The 18,107-nt window shown below is 46.4% G+C and overlaps 1 protein-coding gene across 1 annotated transcript in view; it reads right to left on the bottom strand.

Annotated features, from left to right (window-relative positions):
• Window positions 1–1,132: 1,132 nt before the first annotated feature.
• The window catches only part of FA2H (fatty acid 2-hydroxylase), a 94,544-nt gene continuing 77,569 nt past the window's right edge, over window positions 1,133–18,107 (bottom strand). The window contains exons 6-8 of the mRNA XM_006020184.2: window positions 10,823–10,995; window positions 9,980–10,232; window positions 1,133–5,421 (exon numbers count right to left, since the gene is read on the bottom strand). Of these exons, the coding sequence (XP_006020246.2) occupies window positions 5,342–5,421; window positions 9,980–10,232; window positions 10,823–10,995 (506 nt within the window). The 3' untranslated portion in view covers window positions 1,133–5,341. The remainder of the gene's footprint in view (window positions 5,422–9,979; window positions 10,233–10,822; window positions 10,996–18,107) is intronic.

Here is an 18,107-nt window from a genome sequence, read left to right as displayed (position 1 = left end):
GATTTCAAGACATTTCCACACCCCTTAAACAGAGAATAGCTTGGGGTTTCCCTCTTCAGCAGTGTTGCTGCTCTGACATTCTGCCCAGTTTTACACATTAAAAGCAGGAGGTGGAGTCTGAACTCTTGCATAAATACAGCTTGAAGAACCCCACCCGGAGACTTCCACATCCATCTGAACCTTCAGATGGTCTAGAAGATGGCACAGCTTTTGAGAGCCCAGGGGCCGCATGGGCCACACACTGTGTAGGATCTCTCAGTATATGGCCTGCCCTCCTGCACAAGCTCCTCAGGCTCCTGCAGGCCCCACTGCACTGTCCCCAGAGGCTGGGGCAGGAAACAGAAGCTAGAAGATTGAGGGGAGCCCAGAGGCCCTGGCAGCAGCAGGTGTGGCAGAGGGGAACAATGACAGCCAAGACACAGCTTTCGGGCCACAAGTTAAACCCCCATCCCACAGCATGGGCTTCATCCAGCTTGTGAACTGGACAGCTCTTTACTTCTGTACAGTTCTCTGCCCACAGGGGCTCTCCAGAGGTAGTCCTATCTGCACAGCACTAGCATCACAGGCCAAGAGAGCCTCCTTCCGGTTGAACAATTAGCTGCATGGCTCTGGGCAAGTCCCCAGCACGGCACACAGTGCACCTGGCTGGGTGCCCACCCCACTGAAAGGGGAGAAGGTTTTCTGTATGACAGATCTGAGGCAGCTGGTGGATCAGCAACTGCAGAGGGGCCATGGGCAAAGGGCTGCTGCCCAACTCACAGTAACACCAAGTTTGTTTGGTTTGAGTCACCCCTTTGAGAATTATTAACTAGCAACCCTGCTGTGGCCACCCCAGGAATAAGCATCAGTTGCCACTACTGGACATTACAACATTGCACCACACTTATCAGAGTTTAATCCCAAGGCCAAACAATAATCCCCTTTCCATGCTCCCCCTCCAACCCCACTGCACTGAAGCTAGCACACATGAGCCAGCTTCTTGGGCTGCAGTCAGTGACCACAGGGCTCAGTGCTCCAAATAATCTTTGGGAAAGGAGCAGAGATGGAGATGGAGTGATTCTTGAGCTAAACCAAGTGCTCTGTGAGGGCAGAGGACCCATGTAGTACATGCACATGCAAACACCCCCTTTTCTACACATCTGAGAAATAGTTTAATATATTTATAAATTGTCATGTTTACATCTTTACATATAAACTTTATTCCAAACTTTTAAATATCTGAAGTAAACATCAGGGGGCGGAGGGAGGTCACAGGATCAAGAAAAAGGCATTTCTTAGCAATTATGGTCATTGAAGTTTAGGTTTCAAGTGGCTATTGCCTACAATTAACACAGTAAATCTGGCAAAGCAATAGTGTACACTGGGTTAGAAAAAGGCTAGACAGAAGCCTGAAAGACCCGATTCCTCCTCTTTCCTCCCCAACTCAGTTGGGTGCCTCAGACACACCCACATTGGAAGCAGTGTAGGGTGAGGAGGGTTTGGTTTTTAAAATGACTGGAGATAAAATCTTACTTAATTGCAGAAGTGCAATATGAATCATGGCTTGGGGAAAGGGAAAGGAGTGCCAAGTACAGCAGAGGCTGCTATGGCCAGTTTCACAATAAGGGGGTGAGGGCATAAAAAAGGCACACCTCCTGTCTATTGTTCTGGGCTTAATCATTTGAAGGTTTTATGGCAACTGCATTAGTAGCATCTTCCACATTTTAGGTAGGGATTTTAACATGAGGAAAAGCATCATGTGGCAATCTTTGAAAATAATGGCCCAGAGTCTTCCCACTGAAGTCCATAGAACGCCTTAGGACTGCATCTGACTGGTATATACACATGACTCCATGACATAAAATGAGCGCACCACAGACAGGCCCAGCAACAGCTCAAGTGCAGCCGGCCCATAAAGGAGATGTACATAAATATGTACATATACATGTTGTACATGTACATAAACATGTACATCCCATATACATATACATGGAATAGCTGCACACGAGTTGTTACTGGGTCTGCCTGTGACACGCTCATTTTGTGTCATGGAGTGATGGCTAGAATTTGGAAAGGAATTGCAGCATATGGAGATGAGTTCAGGAGGAAGGCACTGAGGCATAAGAGGAAGGGGAATGGCAGAGGGATGTCTAGTGTTGCAGGGAATAGCAGGTGAGGAAGTAGGCCTCCAGCAGCACCACAGTCACCCAAGGGGGACCACAGGAATGGAAAGAGGAGGAACGGCTGACGGCAGGGGACATCTGGCACTTCATCTACTGGGTGGCTGCTGTGCTGCCAAGCCCATTTATCAGTGGCATGATATGAAGAAAGGAAGAGGAGGAGCTCAGCAGGGCACCTGTGGGCAGCATGGCTCATAGTGAGCAAAGCCAAGAGTTCCCAGGACTTCCCTACTGCATTGGGAAGCAGCAGTATCAGACACCAGCTACTAAACAGCAGGCCCCAAAACAGCTGCTAGACCCCACCCACAGGTAGTCCAGTTGACATGTGGCCAGCAGCATTATATGGTCACTGGAGCATTTGCAAAGAAAGCACAGGGCATCTTTGTGACTGAAACACCAGGGCCACAGAAGAAGGATGAAGCCAGGTGATTCTTCATTAGGCAGCAAGGGATTCATGCAGAGCAGCATGCTAAAGACAAGTCCAGGTATGTAGAACCTGTTCCAAGACATCCTTGTCTAGCTAGCAAAGCTGCAGTCACCATCCCCTGCTTTAGGCCAGATAGCTCATCCCTAGGATCACCTTCTGTTTACTCCACCCACCTTCAGGAAAAGAGCTGACAAAGCAGCCACTCAGATAGCAAAGAAGAGGCCAGGGAAAGAGAGAAATTACAAAGCAGCAGCATAATTTACCTCTTGCGCAAGGGGACTGGTGAGTCCAGAGCTGTTCCACCAGACTGACTGGCCCTTGGGGAATCTTAACTCCCAGCCGTGTTCCCTCTGCTTTTGAGTTCAGCATTTGGCACCAGGAACCAAGCTCAAGTGCAGGGAAAATGGAGGCAGAAGGCCATGGTATTCCCATCCCCGATAGCTCATTCCAGTGCTGTATCTTCTTGCTCTGTATACCAGGCCCTCTTGCATTAGGGCCTGGGAATGAACCAGGCCCTGGAATTTGTCAGCCTCAAGAAGCCGCCAGAAAAAGGGCATAGTCATTCTGAAGCCCAGAGGACAACCCCAAAAGCTGATACAACTGGTAAACTCCACTAAATGGATTCTGCTCCCAGCAGACTCCTGGGCTCCATTCACTGTAGCACCATCCTGGTTAGTGTGAACACCAAATTCCTTTGTTCTGGTTGCACCCAAGGATAAGCAGCCGGCATCTGGCACGGTGGGAATGAGATCAGACATCATTTACTTCTTCCTTGAGCAAAGCATGTTGACAGAAAGAAGGAGTTTGGGCCATAGCAGATGCCAGAGTCCTTCTCCTCTCCCCCAGCCCACCTAGTGTTGCAGTAGACACCACCCACCGCATGCAGCATTTAGGGACCACTGCCTTGCACAGGAAGAAGCAGGGTTTGTGCTACAGGATTTTGTCAGCACAGCTGGGCCTTTCAGGGATGTGAAGAGGTGGGGTCTCTAACCGTGAGAGATGCACTGGCAAGAACCCCTGACTTGCATGCCATTATAACTGCCAAAACGTTCTGCTCTGCGGGGCTTGGAATATGCTGCGTCAGGAAGCCCTGGCCCAGTTCTCCAATGGCAGGAACCGTTGCTGCAAAGGGACTATCGAGTTCTCAGGAGTTTGAAGCATTTTTTTTTTCTTATAAAGCAAAAGAAGTGAGGGGCACAGCCCCAAGCCAGGAAGGACAGAAAGAAGCAGCAACCCAAGCTCCTGTGTCCCTCTGTGCACTGGGGTCTGGGTACAGGGGAGTGATGCGGCTCCAGATTCAGCACACCTCCACTTCCAACATCCTGCTGTGCTGGAGGAGATCCAACACCAGGTCAGCTGCACTAGCCCCTATGCCCATTCTGTACCTGTTGCAGAAACACACTAGATGCAACTAAGTCATGACCAGGGGCAGCCTGCAGGATCTGGGGTGGCATAGGATGCTTGGATGGGCTATCATGCACAGAGCAGGCAGCACCCTGTAAGGACTGGCAGAGTGATGGTTTTTATCAGTGCCATGGTTTATATATGATCTTGGACATGATGAGAGGCAAGAACCAGCCCAACAGACTAGTCTGGGAGAGATGGGGATCTGCACAAGAGTCACTAAAAACAAGAAATCTGTATCAGCAGCATGGGCTCTTTGGTAGGGAAGGAGGTTCTCTCTGCATGTCTAAGGCACTGGGGGCCAAGGGCAGCATGTAACTGCAGTACCATTGCCACTACATTCATACACAGCTTCAAATCCCTAGCTGGGTGATTCACTGCAGAACATAGCATCATAAGGGTGATGTGACAAGTCCCCATTTTTCAGTGTGTTTTCCCGTATTTTTAATAAAAGCCCCAGAAGCAGGACTAATTATGGGATTTTGAAGAGATAGTGTCCATACTTTTCCAACTACTTCAAGGACTTTCTGGACAGGCAAAGGCTCCTGAACAACCAATAGGCTACATCTGGTTACCTGCCAAGTTTCCCCAAAGTGCCCCTGTCCTTCTTTCCCCACCTTGGATAGAAAAGTCTGGTCCAGAGAGACTATAGGTCCCAGCACACACAGCTCCACCTCTACCTGATCAGCACTATGTAGCAGGACATCAGCTCAGAAGACAGGGCTCTGCAGGATCAGATTTGAAGTTTCCATACACCGCAGCTCTGTGTGGTAAATGGGCTCTCTCCTCCACTGCACACACGGTAGCTTCCTGGGAATTGCAGATGCAGCCCCCGGCTGTGTTGTTTTTCTCATACCACCAGTACATGCACTGCTCTCCCCTCGTATACTTGCTGAAGTGCTCAGACCAAAGTAACCCACCGCATTTGCAAAGCAGCCCCTCCAGGTGCTTCCTTTCTTGTGTTGGTCCCTGCAAAAACCAGGTGACTTCAAAGCAAATGGCATGGTTGCCTTTCAGGCACCTGTCTGAGACTGCTTTGCAGATTCCTCTGAGTAAATACAGCACCTCTTAGCCAGCAAGCTGTACTACTGCCATGGGCCTGACATGAGGTAGCGTAAGCAAGCCCACAAAAGCCAACATTGGACAGGACCCACTCCCCTGCCCACATGCATACACTCTTCATAAGCAAATAGGCTTCAAATCCCTCTCATACAGCTCTGCAGTGCTGACAGCTCCCTCTGTAGTCTGGATAGCCATTCAGACTGCAAGAAGGATGAAAGGAAGGAAGGAAAGAAGGAAGACCAGTGCACTAGAGCTGTGGGAACCAGATGCCAAACATAGAGCAGGGTGGTTAATCTTCTTTCTCAAAGGTTTCCTCTGGGATTAGTGTTCGAAATGGACGATCCCAAAACTTGGTTGTGATGCCAAAGCCTGTGGGAAAGACAGAGAACCATATGAGTGGGAATTTGACTGAGAACTTCTGCAGCCACCTTCCCAAGCACTTGTATGCCCTTGTCATTACAGTGTCAGATATTTGACAATCTCTAATGAATCCTCATGACATCCCAAGAGAAGGAAACTACAGGTAGGAATCGGAAGCCTGAGTTGCATCAAATTGATTGGTCCATGGTCCTAGGCTGGGCATACTGCAACCTCACTATGCACTCAAATTCTCACTTCAGTACAGGGCCTTCCACCTTCACAGGTCAGTGTAAGTTACCCATCGAGGAACTTCTGTTCATCTGCACTGATGACAGTGGCTATCTAGGCATAGCCCTTTTCTCCTAAGAAACTGGGAAAGGGTGAAGTAAGCAACAGGCTCAGAGGAACATGTCGTGTTGAGCCTACCATGTCTGGGTAAAGGGATCCCAGGTTCTGGCCAAGACAAAACTCTCTTGATCTTGATCAACACCTCTGGGGAAGAGAGAAGTAGCTCAGTCATGGGCACTGCTCAGCACCACAGCAGCTCTTTAAGCTGGGCTAGCCTGCAGCTTGTCAAGTCAAAACCAGGAGGAGACCCAAAGGGAAAATACACACATTCCCCTGAAGCAGCACCATGTGTCAAAATCTAACTTGTTACCCAATTACTCCAAAAAGCTCCTGCTTGACCTCTGTCCTTATAGGGTAAAAGCCAAATCTCCACTGTAGTGATTGGTGTTCAGCGTGCTGTGACTTCCTTGAGGGCCATGCTCCGATTCCTATTGCTTGAACTATCCCTCTCATCACTGCTGAGTTGGTTGGGATGCCCCACTTCCACCCAGAAGCTCTCCACCTTAGTCCTGCTGCTCTCTTCAGTCACAAAGCAAACTCCTGGGGCTGTATCAGCAGCTTCTCCAGTTGCTTTCCTGAGCCCAAGTAATTGGCCTGGCATAATCCCCAGGCCAATTTATCTGTCTTTTAGGGCTGAGAGCTCCTTTAGCTGAACACCACCTCCAGCTCACCAATGAAAATCCAACTCCCTGCAGCTGCTCTGCTCCTATAGAGTCTCCCATGGAATCTGGCACCTCTTGCCAAGCACTGCTAAAGGGGCAGGCCTGTGCCATCTCGTAGACATCCACCTGTTTGCCTGGAAACACCATTCAGTTCTCCAAGCCTGGGTGGAAGAAGCTTTTCTGCATAGCTTCATATCTGCTGCTTAAGGTTTATTTACTTTAGTGACAATATAACTTAGGAAAGTTAAATATTCCCTTTGTGCCTCAGTATCAAATGGAAATAAGATGACATCTCCAGCTAGTAGTCAATCCATACATGAACTTTAACTCTGCAACTAAATCTTGAAGGCAGCTCAGTTACTGCATCCTTACTGCATAATTAAAAAGGAGTTGCCAAGATGTAAGGGCTAGTCAGAAACTACTAGTTAGGAACTCTCTGCTAGTGACATAGACTAACTGAAGGAGCCAGTCAGTGAAATGAAATTGTTTCTATTAAGGTTAGCATTAATTTGTATTTCTAAAATTTTGTAGAACTCTACATATAATAATAAATTATGATGACATATGTTACAATGTATATTATATATACATTTATAAAATGTTTAAATTTAGATTTAAATGTAATATTTAGATTTATAATAATATGATAAGCTATACAATACAATTTACTTTCCATGAAATTTGGAGATGCCTCTCTGCCAATCAGCGGCAAGGGGTGGGGCTGCCAGGAAATGCCCATGAAGTCAGAAATTTGTGCCACAACCAAGCTGCAAAAATTACTTTGTCTCCCTGCAAGTTAAGTAGACCCCTAGTTATGGGTAACACTAGCAATCCTTGAAAGGTATTTCATAGACATTCAGGCTGGAAGGGACCCCGAAGGAACATCAAGTTCAGCCCCCTGCCCCAGGGGCATGAAGTCAGCAGGGATCATAGGATCCCAGCAAGATAAACATCCAAGTGTGCCTTGAAGGCATTCAAAGTGGGTGCTTGAACCACCTCCGGCGGCAGGCTATTCCAGACCTTGGGGGCTCAGACAGTAAAGAAGTTCTTCCTTATGTCCAGCCTGAATCAGTCGTGGTGGAGTTTGTGACCATTCGATCTTCTTATCCCTTGGGGTACTCTGGTGAACAGATGTTCCCCCAGATCCTGGTGAACACCCCTGATAAACATATAGGTGGCCACCAGATCGCCCCTGAGCCTGCTCTTTTCTAGGCTGAAGAGTACCATGGCTCTCAGCCTCTCACCATAAGGCCTGTTTTCCTGACCTCTGATCATGCGCATGGCTCTTTTCTGCACTCTCTCAGGCTTCTCCACATCCTTTTTGAATTGTGGAGCCCAAAACTGGATGCAGTACTCCAGCTACGGCCAAACCAAGGTCGAGTACAAGGGGAAAATGACGTCCCAGGATTTGCTTGAGAAGCATCTATGGATGCAAACCAGTGTTTTGCTCGCTTTACTAGCCACAGCATCATATTAAAGGCTCATGTTCATCTTGTGGTCAATTATGACCCCCAAGTCCCTTTCATCTGTAGTGCTAACCAGCGTAGCATTGCCGAGCCTATAAGCATGCTGCAGGTTTTTCTTTCCAAGGTGGAGAACCTTGCATTTTTCAGTGTTGAACATCATCAGGTTCTCATCCGTCCATTTCATGAGCCTGTCAAGATCTGCCTCAATCACCCTCCTGTCCTCAGGTGTGGATGCTTTACCCCAAAGTTTGGTGTCATTGGCAAACTTGGCCAGCCTGCTTCTGACACCAATGTCTACATCATTGATGAAGATGTTAAAAAGTATAGGCCCTAGGACAGAGCCTTGAGGGACCCCCACTGGTCACAGCGCACCACGATGATTGACTTCCGTCAACCACCACCCTCTGGGTCCTACCGCGGAGCTAATTCCCCCAGCCAGCAGATCGTGGTGTGGTCAAGGCCGCAGTTAGCCAGTTTTGCCAAGAGGTGATCATGGGATACCAGATCAAAGGCTTTTTTATATTCAAGATATATCACATCAATCTCTTCCCTCTTGTCCAGGTGATAGGTCACAACCAAAGGTAGCAACCAAAGTTCCAGAGTTGAGGGTCAGGTAGCCCCTTGGCTCTTTACTTTTGGCTAAGATCAAGCCTAAGATCCACCAAGGAGAGGGTATCAGGGGTGGCACTGGCCCTCCCAGTGCTGGCCTGGTTTTGCAATACTACTACATCCAGTGCTAGTTCCCTGTGAAGGGAACATCCACCTGTTTTTTGTTTTTTTTAAAGGGTATAAAAAGGTTTCTATCAGCATGTTTACTGAATGAGCCATCTCTTATATAGTCATGCTCAGTGTTGGCTGTATTTAATCAATTTCATATTTGGTTTCCATTGCTGAGCATATGCTGCTTTTGGCAGCAGTTTAACAATAGATAATTTTTTCAGTGAGATTTCTTTGCATGTGATTATAAGACAAGGGGCTTTTCCCTCATGTTAATTGTGGGGGGACCTAGTCTTGTAATTGAGTAAATACAATAATAAGTTTTCTCACATACGTGAGAACTTCAAACTTGCTCCAACAATTTTAAGCATGCATTTATACAGTACTTAATTGAGAATATGGGCATTTATACACATACTTTTGTCTGCTCTGACACGCTGGAAATCCAGCGCATCAGAGCAGATTCGATTAATCTAGTCTGCGGAGCACAGGAGCTGACACGCCCAGAGCTGCATCAGGTGTATTTGTATAAATGGCAAAATGCATGTCAGCATGCAGAAAATGGCAGTGGTGTGCTTTTGAACTAAAATACCTTCGATGTGTTTTACTTCAAATGTGTGCTACTGCCATTTTTTCAGTGCTGAGGCACATTTTGCCATTTATACAAATGTATTGGACGCAGCGCCAGGTGCTTTTCAAAGCACCTGCTGCTGAGGTGCATGCATGTGTAAAAATGCCCAAAATCAATGCACAGAATTTAAGTTTAGTAACCTGCCATAGGCACTGAAATTCTACAAGATGTTACTTTTTTTTAAATGAAGTATGAAATATCATGGAAATACCTCTGGAGTATGTGGAGCAAAACAACAGAAGAACAGACTAACAAGATCAAATAAGACCTGCTGGCAGAAATAGAATTTAAGACCTATATTTTAATAATTGAGTGCCTAAAATTGGGTTGTGGTACACAGGCCTTGCAGTCACCAGCCTGATACTTCAAGTCAGACAGACTTTCACATTTGTATCAATTAATTTTCTGAATGCTGGAGCTAGGTCATTTAGTTACATGGGAGATTCCTTTAGGCACCCAGGCCCGTATGTAGCTTAAGCACTTTGGATTGAATATGGCAATTAAGTTTTACAGTACCCATGAAGTTTTCACATACAGCTGTGAACTTCTGGATGGCTGTGTTTAGGATATAGGTATGGTGTGTGTACCACATACACACAGAGGTATGGATGATGCTGAGCTGAACACTAGGCTGCAAAGCACACTGCTCCCCTGTCTGCTATGCCTACAAGCATCTACCAGAAGGCATTTATTCAGACACAAGCAGCTACCCCATGGTGACAATTAAAAGAAGTGTAGCATACCTAATTTCTGATGTTCAAAGTGGTGCTTCACATGATAGGTCTTCAGTCCATACAGGTAGCTGCCTTTCTTTGGTGATCCGTAGTGCAGGTAGTAATGAGTCATATCATAGGCGACGTAACCAAACAGCCCCCCAGCAAACAAGGAGAGCCCCACTGCCCAAGGCAGGATCAAAAGGAGGCAACAGTAGAGAAACCCAACTACCAGTGATGCTGGCAGAGGAGGGAAGACCAGGCGGGATCTGTCAAATGGTGACTGGAAGCAGAGAAGGACATAGGCAGTATGAGCTCCCAGCAAATCTTAAAGAATTCAGGGTCAACATTCATTCACTCTACAACAAGCTCTGCCAAAGCTTCCAGGCATAACAGAGCTAAAAAGATGAGAAAGCAACTCTGGTGATTGTTAAAAATGCTACTTTAACTTATCAAGGTTATAACCATTAGGACATATCCCTAAATGATGCAAATTAGCATAGCTCCTTTAAGCTCAGTGAAGCAATACCAATGTACAGCAGCTGAGAAGTTACACCTATGTTTATGGAGCTGTATATTCAACTTACAGCAACAGCTCTGGTTAAGTCATATCTTTTGATTACTTTTCAAGAATTGGGCTGAAGTGTCTGCAATTCCCCATTACAAGAAGTGATAACATCCCAGGCACCTACTACAATTCAGGGAATGAAGCGCCTCAACTTTCTTTGGATTATTAATATTGAGACACCCATATTCCCACTTCTCCAGTCTTAGCAAGTCAACACTGAGAAATTTAGTTTTTAAAAAATCAAGGTGAATCAGATTCAGACAGGGAATTCCACACATCTATAGGCAAAGATATATCCTACTCACCTTATGATGCTGGCCATGCAACAAGAAATGCAGTGTGATGAGATAATAGTTGCTAGCAGGTGGATTCATGTGGAAGACAAAGCGATGGATGACATACTCCACTAAGGACCACAGGCCCATTCCCAGGATGAAGAGGAATGGGAAACAGTATTTGTGGACAGGAATGGAATACTCTATGTAACAAGGAGACATGCAGCTGTCAGCATCCATGCATTGCTACCATATCCGGTAAACAAGACAGGTGACCTTGAAGACAAATCACTTGATACTCCTTCATGCTTTTCATATTTATTATATTTCTCTTTCAGAAGGGCTAGGTGCATTTATTTGATAGGACCTTCTTGTCTTCGGGTCTTTCTACATCCAGGCTTTTCATTTAATAGATTTCATAGACATTAGGGCTGGAAGTGACCTTGCAAAATCACTATTCCTATGAAAATCTACCTCAACAGCTGATGCTTGGCTCTACAGACCAGGGTCAGTGCTTGGCTTGGCTGTTGCAACCATCTACTTTCTGTCAGCTGTTCCAAGTATTTTCAAAATGTCTTAGCCAAGACCTTCATGAGCTGCACTGACCACATCTCCCCCTTGTCAGATAATTCTGGTGATTTCTATTCTCTTTCAGTATCAAGTTAAGGCTTATGCTCACACCAAAATCTGCCTAACTCCAACCTATCTCGCAAGCATTTCCTTACAATTCATTGAGGATTATCTGGCAATTATGGCCTTCACTTGCTTCCAGATTACAGACATGCCCCGCACCAGAAAAATCACCACATATTCTGAATCTGTCTGCAAAGACAATTTGAAAGAACTATTTATATCGTGGCACCTACAGCTAACAAAGAAAACCCCAGAACCACAGCCTTAATTAAACAGCAAATCTATCTGCATCCAGCCCTGCCATTTTCAATAACCTGCTTCTTTGTGCAGGGGAAGATCACATGTATGCTTCTACTAGGCTGGATAATTTTGCCAAACTGATTTCTCTGTGGAAAGGGGCTGCTTGGTAGAGTAAGTCAGTGGGAAAGCAGTTTTCCTGTGGGCATGGCTCAAATGCACATTTTTGTTTAGTTCCCATGAAGTTACTCTTCAGAAACTGTGTTCCTTAGAGAGAGGACTCTCATGAGGGAAATAAGAGCCAGCCAGCATATCTAATGCTTGGTTTATGTGGAGCCTATCAGGTCTCCCACTAAGTGTAACTGGCTGCATTTCATACTTTTTACAACAAAAAATGCATGGACACCTTAGTTTCAATCTAGGATGTGACACTGGATGCCCTGACCCTATCACTACCCTTACACAATGGCTAGTGTTAAAACACCATCCTTTCAAATAGGTATTCTGCTTTTATTTTGCTCAAACCAATGTCCTGGCAGTTCCCATGGTGGAAGAAGTTCTTGTGTCTTCTTAACAGCATTCCCCTTCCCTCTGGATAATTTCTTGGAGACTGTCCATTAACAGCCAGTCAGCAGCAAGAAATAAAAAGCGGGGCAGGACTGGTAAACTGCACAGGAAGTATGGGCCTCCCATGCAGCGAGAAGCATGTGACAAGTTCCCTTTAGGGTTGTATAATCAACAAATGGAGCTCAGATCAAGATGCTAAATTGACTAGCAGAAGAAAGCTGAGCTTCCACTCCAGCAGTATGCAACAGTCTATGCCACTTTGTTGCAGACTGCAGGCCTGATGTAGGCCTGATGTACATCTAATGCTATAGCACAGAGGTTGCAACCTGTGGCATGCGGTCTCTGTGTATGGCACACAGAGGACTGGGGATGGGATAGGCAGCAGTCGCAGAAGCACAAGAGAGAGAAGGCAGAACTAAAGATCAGGCAGGAAAGGGGACCAAAGAAGGGACAAGCAGGGAGGGTGCAAGGCTAATTTGTGGCAGGTCTATTGAAAAAGTTGACTTGCCCAGCTATAGCAGATGGAGTGGTAGAAGCAAAGCCCCAAAGTTGGGCAAGTGAGACACCTGGAAGAAGCACAAGGAGGAGGGGAAACAGGGGAGGCTTTCTCATTCTTCCTGAGACAGTAGGGCCAGCTGGTAGTTACCTCAGGTGTCTGCACACAAATGTACAGAGCCTGGGAAACAAGAGGGAAAAATTGGAAGTCCTTGCACAGTCACAGAGCTATGACATGACTGGAATAACAGAGACTTGGTGGGAGCTTGGATCACTGGAGCACTGTCATGGATAGGTACAAACTGTTCAGGAAGGACGGGCGAGGAGAAGAGGAGGAGTTGTGCTTTATGTAAAAGAGCTGTATGATTGCTCGGGGCTCTGGTATAAACCTGGAGAGAAGGCTGTTGAAAGTGTCTAGGTTAGGGTCAGAGGGGAGAGCAACAAGGGTGATGTTATAGCAGGTGTCTGCTATAGACTATCGGACCAGGAGGATGAGGTGGACAAGGTGGACGAGGCTTTCTTCAAACACCTAGCAGAAGTTCCTGATCACAGGACCTATTTCTCATGGGAGATTTCAATCACCCTGACAGCTGCTGGGAGGGCAATACAGCAGTGCCCAGGCAATCCAGGAAGTTTTTGGAGAATATTTGGGAGAACTTCCTGGTGCAGGTGCTGGAGCAGCCAACTAGAGGACATACTCTTCTTCACCTGGTGCTCACAAACAGGGAAGAATCAGTGGGGAATGTAGAAGTGGATGGCAACTTGGGAAGCAGCAACCATGAAATGGAGTTCAGGATCCTGAGGAAAGGAAGGATGGAGAGCAGCAGAGTAAGGACCCTGAACTTCAGAAAAGCAGACTCCAACTTGCTCAGGGAGCCAATAGGCAGGATCCCTTAGGAGGCCAGTCTGAGAGGGAAAGGAGTCCAGGAGAGCTGGGTTGTATTTTAAAGAAGCTTTACTAAGAGTGCAGGAAACAAACCATCCCAATGTGCAGGAAGACTAGCAAGTATGGCAGAAGACCCACTTGGCTTAGCAGGGAACTCTTCAGTGAGCTAAAACACAAAAAGTAAGCTTACAAGAAGTGGAAACTTGGACAAATAACTAGGGAGGAGTATAAAAACATTGCTCGGGCATGCAGGGATGAAGTCAGGAAGGCCAAAGCACAACTGGAATTGCAGCTAGCAAGGGTCATGAAGGGTAACAAGAAGGATTTCTACAAGTGTCACCAACAAGAGGAAGGTCAGGGAAAATGTGGGTCCCTTACTGAATCAGGAAGGCAACCTAGTTGTAGACGATGTGGAAAAGGCTAAAGTACTCAATGCCTTTTTTATCCTAGTCTTCACAGGAAGGTCAGATCCCAGACAACTGCATCTGACAGCACAGTTTGGGGAAAGAAGTGAGTAGCCAATATTGGCAAAGAATAGGTTAGAAACTATTTAGAAAAGCTGGATGTGTACAAGTCCATGGGGTTGGACATGATGCATCTGAGGGCGATGAGGGAGTTCACTGATGTGACTATAGAGCCACTAGCCCTTATTTTTGAAAACTTGTTGGTCAGCCTCACGTCACGGAAAAATTATGAAGCAGGTCCTCAAGGAATCCATTTCCCAGCACTTGGAGGAGAAGAAGGTGATTAGGGACAGTCAGCATGGATTCACCAGGGGCAAGTCATGCCTGACCAATCTGACTGCCTTCTATGATGAGATGACTGGCTCTGTGGATACAAGGAGAGCAATGGACATGATATACCTTGACTTTAGCAAAGCTTTTGATATGGTCGCCCACAGCACTCTTGCAAGCAAACTGAGGAAGCATGGGTTGGAAGAATGGACTGTAAGGTGGATAGAGAGCTAGCTGGATTGTTGGGTTCAACAGGTAGTGATCAATGGCTTGAGGTCTAGTTGTCAACTGGTATCAAGTGGAGTGCCCCAGGGGGCGGGTTTGTTTAGTATCTTCATCAATGACTTGGAATCCGTACAGGCTGGGGACTGACTGCCTGGGCAGCAGCTCTGCAGAAAAGGACCTGAGGGTTACAGTAGACAATAAGCTGAATATGAACCAACAAGTCCTTGTGAAGAAAGCTAATGGCATACTGGGCTGCATTAATAGGAGTGTTGCCAGCAGAATGAGGGAATTGACTATTCCCCTCTATTCAGCACTGGAGAGGCCACATGTGGAGTCATGGGTGACTGGTGCCACCTTAGTCAGGGGGAGCACATGCCAATCTTGCTGACCAGGGGGACATCCCCCCATGGCCAAGCTCACCAACCGGGGCAGGGAGGGGGGTCCCCGCGGCCTATCTCGCTAACCGGGAAGCGGCCATGGTGCTCCCAGAAGTAGCTGAGGCACTCCCACTCTCCAGCCAGTGCTTGTGGGGAGGGCGCTCCCACTTACTTCCCTGCCCGCTGCCTAAGTGGGGAGTGCAACCTGCCAAGGGGTGAACCAGCGCTCTCTACACGTTGCCACTGTCTGGAGTACTGTGTCCAGTTTTGGGCTCCCCCACTAAAGAAAGGATGTGGACAAATTGGAGAGAGTCCAGTGGAGGGGAACAAAAATGGTTATGGGGCTGGGGCACATGACTTCTGAGGAGAGGCAGAGGGAATTGGGCTTATTTAGTCTGAAGAAGCAAAAACTGATGGGGGATTTAATAGCAACCTTCAACTACCTGAAGGGGGTTCCAACAAGGATGGAGCTGGACTGTTCTCAGAGGTCCCAGATGTCACAATAAGAAGCAATGGTCTCAAGTTGCAGCAAGGGTAGTTTAGGTTAGATATTACGAAACCTCTCTCCAGGAAGGTATTGAAGCACTCAAACAGGTTACCCAGAGAGAAAGTGGAGTCTCCATCCTTGGAGGTTTTTAAGACCCAGGTAGACAAAGTCTCGGCTGGGATGAAATAGCTGGGGATGGTCCTGCTTTGAGCAGTGCTGGACCAGATAACTTCTTAGGGTCTCTTCCAACCCTAATTTTCTATGATTTTATGAATGAGAGGCACTTATATGTACACCTTTAAAAAGCTTCACTAAGTGTCCCAAAGCCTTAGGCTACGCCTAGGATTTTGGTATTTCAATGAACAAATAGTCTAAACCTGTAAAAAAACCAACTGTTCTTTCTGAAGGGAACTGGTTTTAAGTTACTTGGAAGAGGGCAGAGGTGGGGGATAAAAGAGAGTTGCTGGTGATTACCAACCGGGGATGATAATTTTCTCTCCTTGGGTTGGCCAATGCACACTAGTCCTAAAACTGCCAGCAGCATAAACACTGTTTCTACCTAAGACTAACTTTGAAAATCCCTCCCTAAAGAAAATTTCAACCAAAATAAATTACTATTTTTAGGAAAAATATTTTCTCATCAGTCATGCAGGTTTTTTCAGAAAAAAAATTAAAAATACAACAATTGCCACATTTCAGTCCTCAAATGCTACGGAGGTGTGTCTCAGGAGTTGCTGTTCACGTGATTATGATACCTATACTGCTTCCCCAGTGTTCAAGCATGTTCTGCCAGTAACACTTGGTCCAGATGCACCAAGCCTGGACATCAAACAGTGAAGTTACTCAGGGCAACCTCCACCACTGCTCCAAGGTCTAATTTGTAATATTGGTACATGTGGGGTGGGATCAAGCAAGTGAGGCCGTGCCTTTAGAAGTCCTGAAGTGCACTGATGTATATATATACCAGTGCTCCTTTCCTCTGTATGCCAGGATCTAGGGTCAGACTACATTCTTAGCAATGCACGATGACTACAGGATAGCTAGAGAATGTGGTGTGGGGCTTAGCTTAGTGAAGGTGATGCCACTCACACTGTAGAAAAAAAAAATGCAAGGCACCTATACAACAATTCCCACGAGATACCACAATGGCATACCAGAATCAAAATATTTTTGTTTTCTGGCAACAAAAGAAGTGTTTGGTCCATTAACAAAACACTGATACTTTCTGCAAGAACTAGACACTTGTTGCAAAGAATGTTTGGTGAAGGGTGCTTGTGCCCAAAAGCTTGCAATTAAAGAATTTTTTTTGCAAAAATCTTGTCAGTCTAATAAAAGATATCATCTCTACTGACTGCTTTTTCTAAAACCAAGGTTTTCTCTTAAAATTTTCTATCCATGTTTCAAGCAGTCCTGGCAATGTTGCTCCTAATGCAGACCTGCAGCACCTTTTTTTAGGGTGGAGAAGGCAGTGAAAATCAAATACTACTGTATTAATGTGTTTCTGGAAACCTGAAAAGAAAATCAGCTAAAAATGATCAGGAAAAAACTGAACATTTAAGTAATTTCTGACCTCACCTTGACATCAGCTCCCCACATTAATGGCAGACTATGCAGCAGCAGGGGAACACAGGACAAAGGATTTGGAAAGTTACTGGAAAGCCTCAGAGGTTGATGGGGTAGTGTACGGGAAGTACCTAGAGATTCTTCAGGCCAAAAAGTATAACTTCCCACCCCAGATTTATGGTGACTTCTCTAGGAGGCCCCCTGACAACAGTTATAGTTGCAATGGTTACAATATTTCTGCTGAAATGAAGTAAAATGTGCTGCTAATTTTAGAACGGAGTTCAACAACATACAAGCCCATGAGCTGCATCTAGCTCACAGGGCCACTGGATCCAACCCACAGAGCTTTGCCCTACCATGCCAAGGCTGGGCAGTGAAGAAGACCTGTGCTGGGCGCTGTGCCCACGCCACAGTTGGGATGATAGAGAAAGGGGAGAAGCAGTGGCAGTGTTGACACAATTTCCAGATACCTGGCCCCAGCGTAGCTCCCCATGAACTGGAAGTGGTGCCTGAGCAGCAGCTGGAGAGCTGAGAGAAGTGGCAGGCGCACAGGTGCAGCTCCCAGCTGTGTGGCCCCAGTGTGGGCATGGGGAAAGCCGCCTGCCCTTGACATGCTAATGAATCCCTTTGGCCCACAATGGATGAGAGCTGGGTTGCTCCAGCATGTTGTTTGTAACAGGGTTCTGGTGTAGAATATTTTGCAGAGATGCATTACAATTCCAAAACTTTTACAGATGATGGAACAAGGAGCAACAGTTTCAAGCTGCAGCAAGGGAAATTTAGGTTAAATATTAGGAAGCATTTTCTCACTAGGAGGGTAGTAAAACACTGGAACAGGTTACCCAGAGAGGTGGTGGAAGCTCCATCCTTGGAGGTTTTCAAGACCTGGCTAGACAAAGCTTTGGCTGGGATGATCTAGTTGGGGATGCTCCTGCTTTGAGCAGGGAGTTGGACTAGATGACCTCCAGAGGTCCCTTCCAACCCTAATTTTCTATGAATCTATGATGATGACTTTTGGTGTGAGGGGGATAAGGGGTGGGGGAGGAAGAAAAATTCTGCCCTGAAGTGGACAGGGAAGGGGCTCAGATATGGAACACTCACATCCCAGACT

Source organism: Alligator sinensis, unplaced genomic scaffold, assembly GCF_000455745.1.
Source record: "Alligator sinensis unplaced genomic scaffold, ASM45574v1 scaffold203_1, whole genome shotgun sequence".
NCBI lineage: Eukaryota > Metazoa > Chordata > Crocodylia > Alligatoridae > Alligator > Alligator sinensis.
The sequence above is the reverse complement of the archived record's forward strand: the minus strand, read 5'-3'. Positions and strand labels throughout refer to the sequence as shown.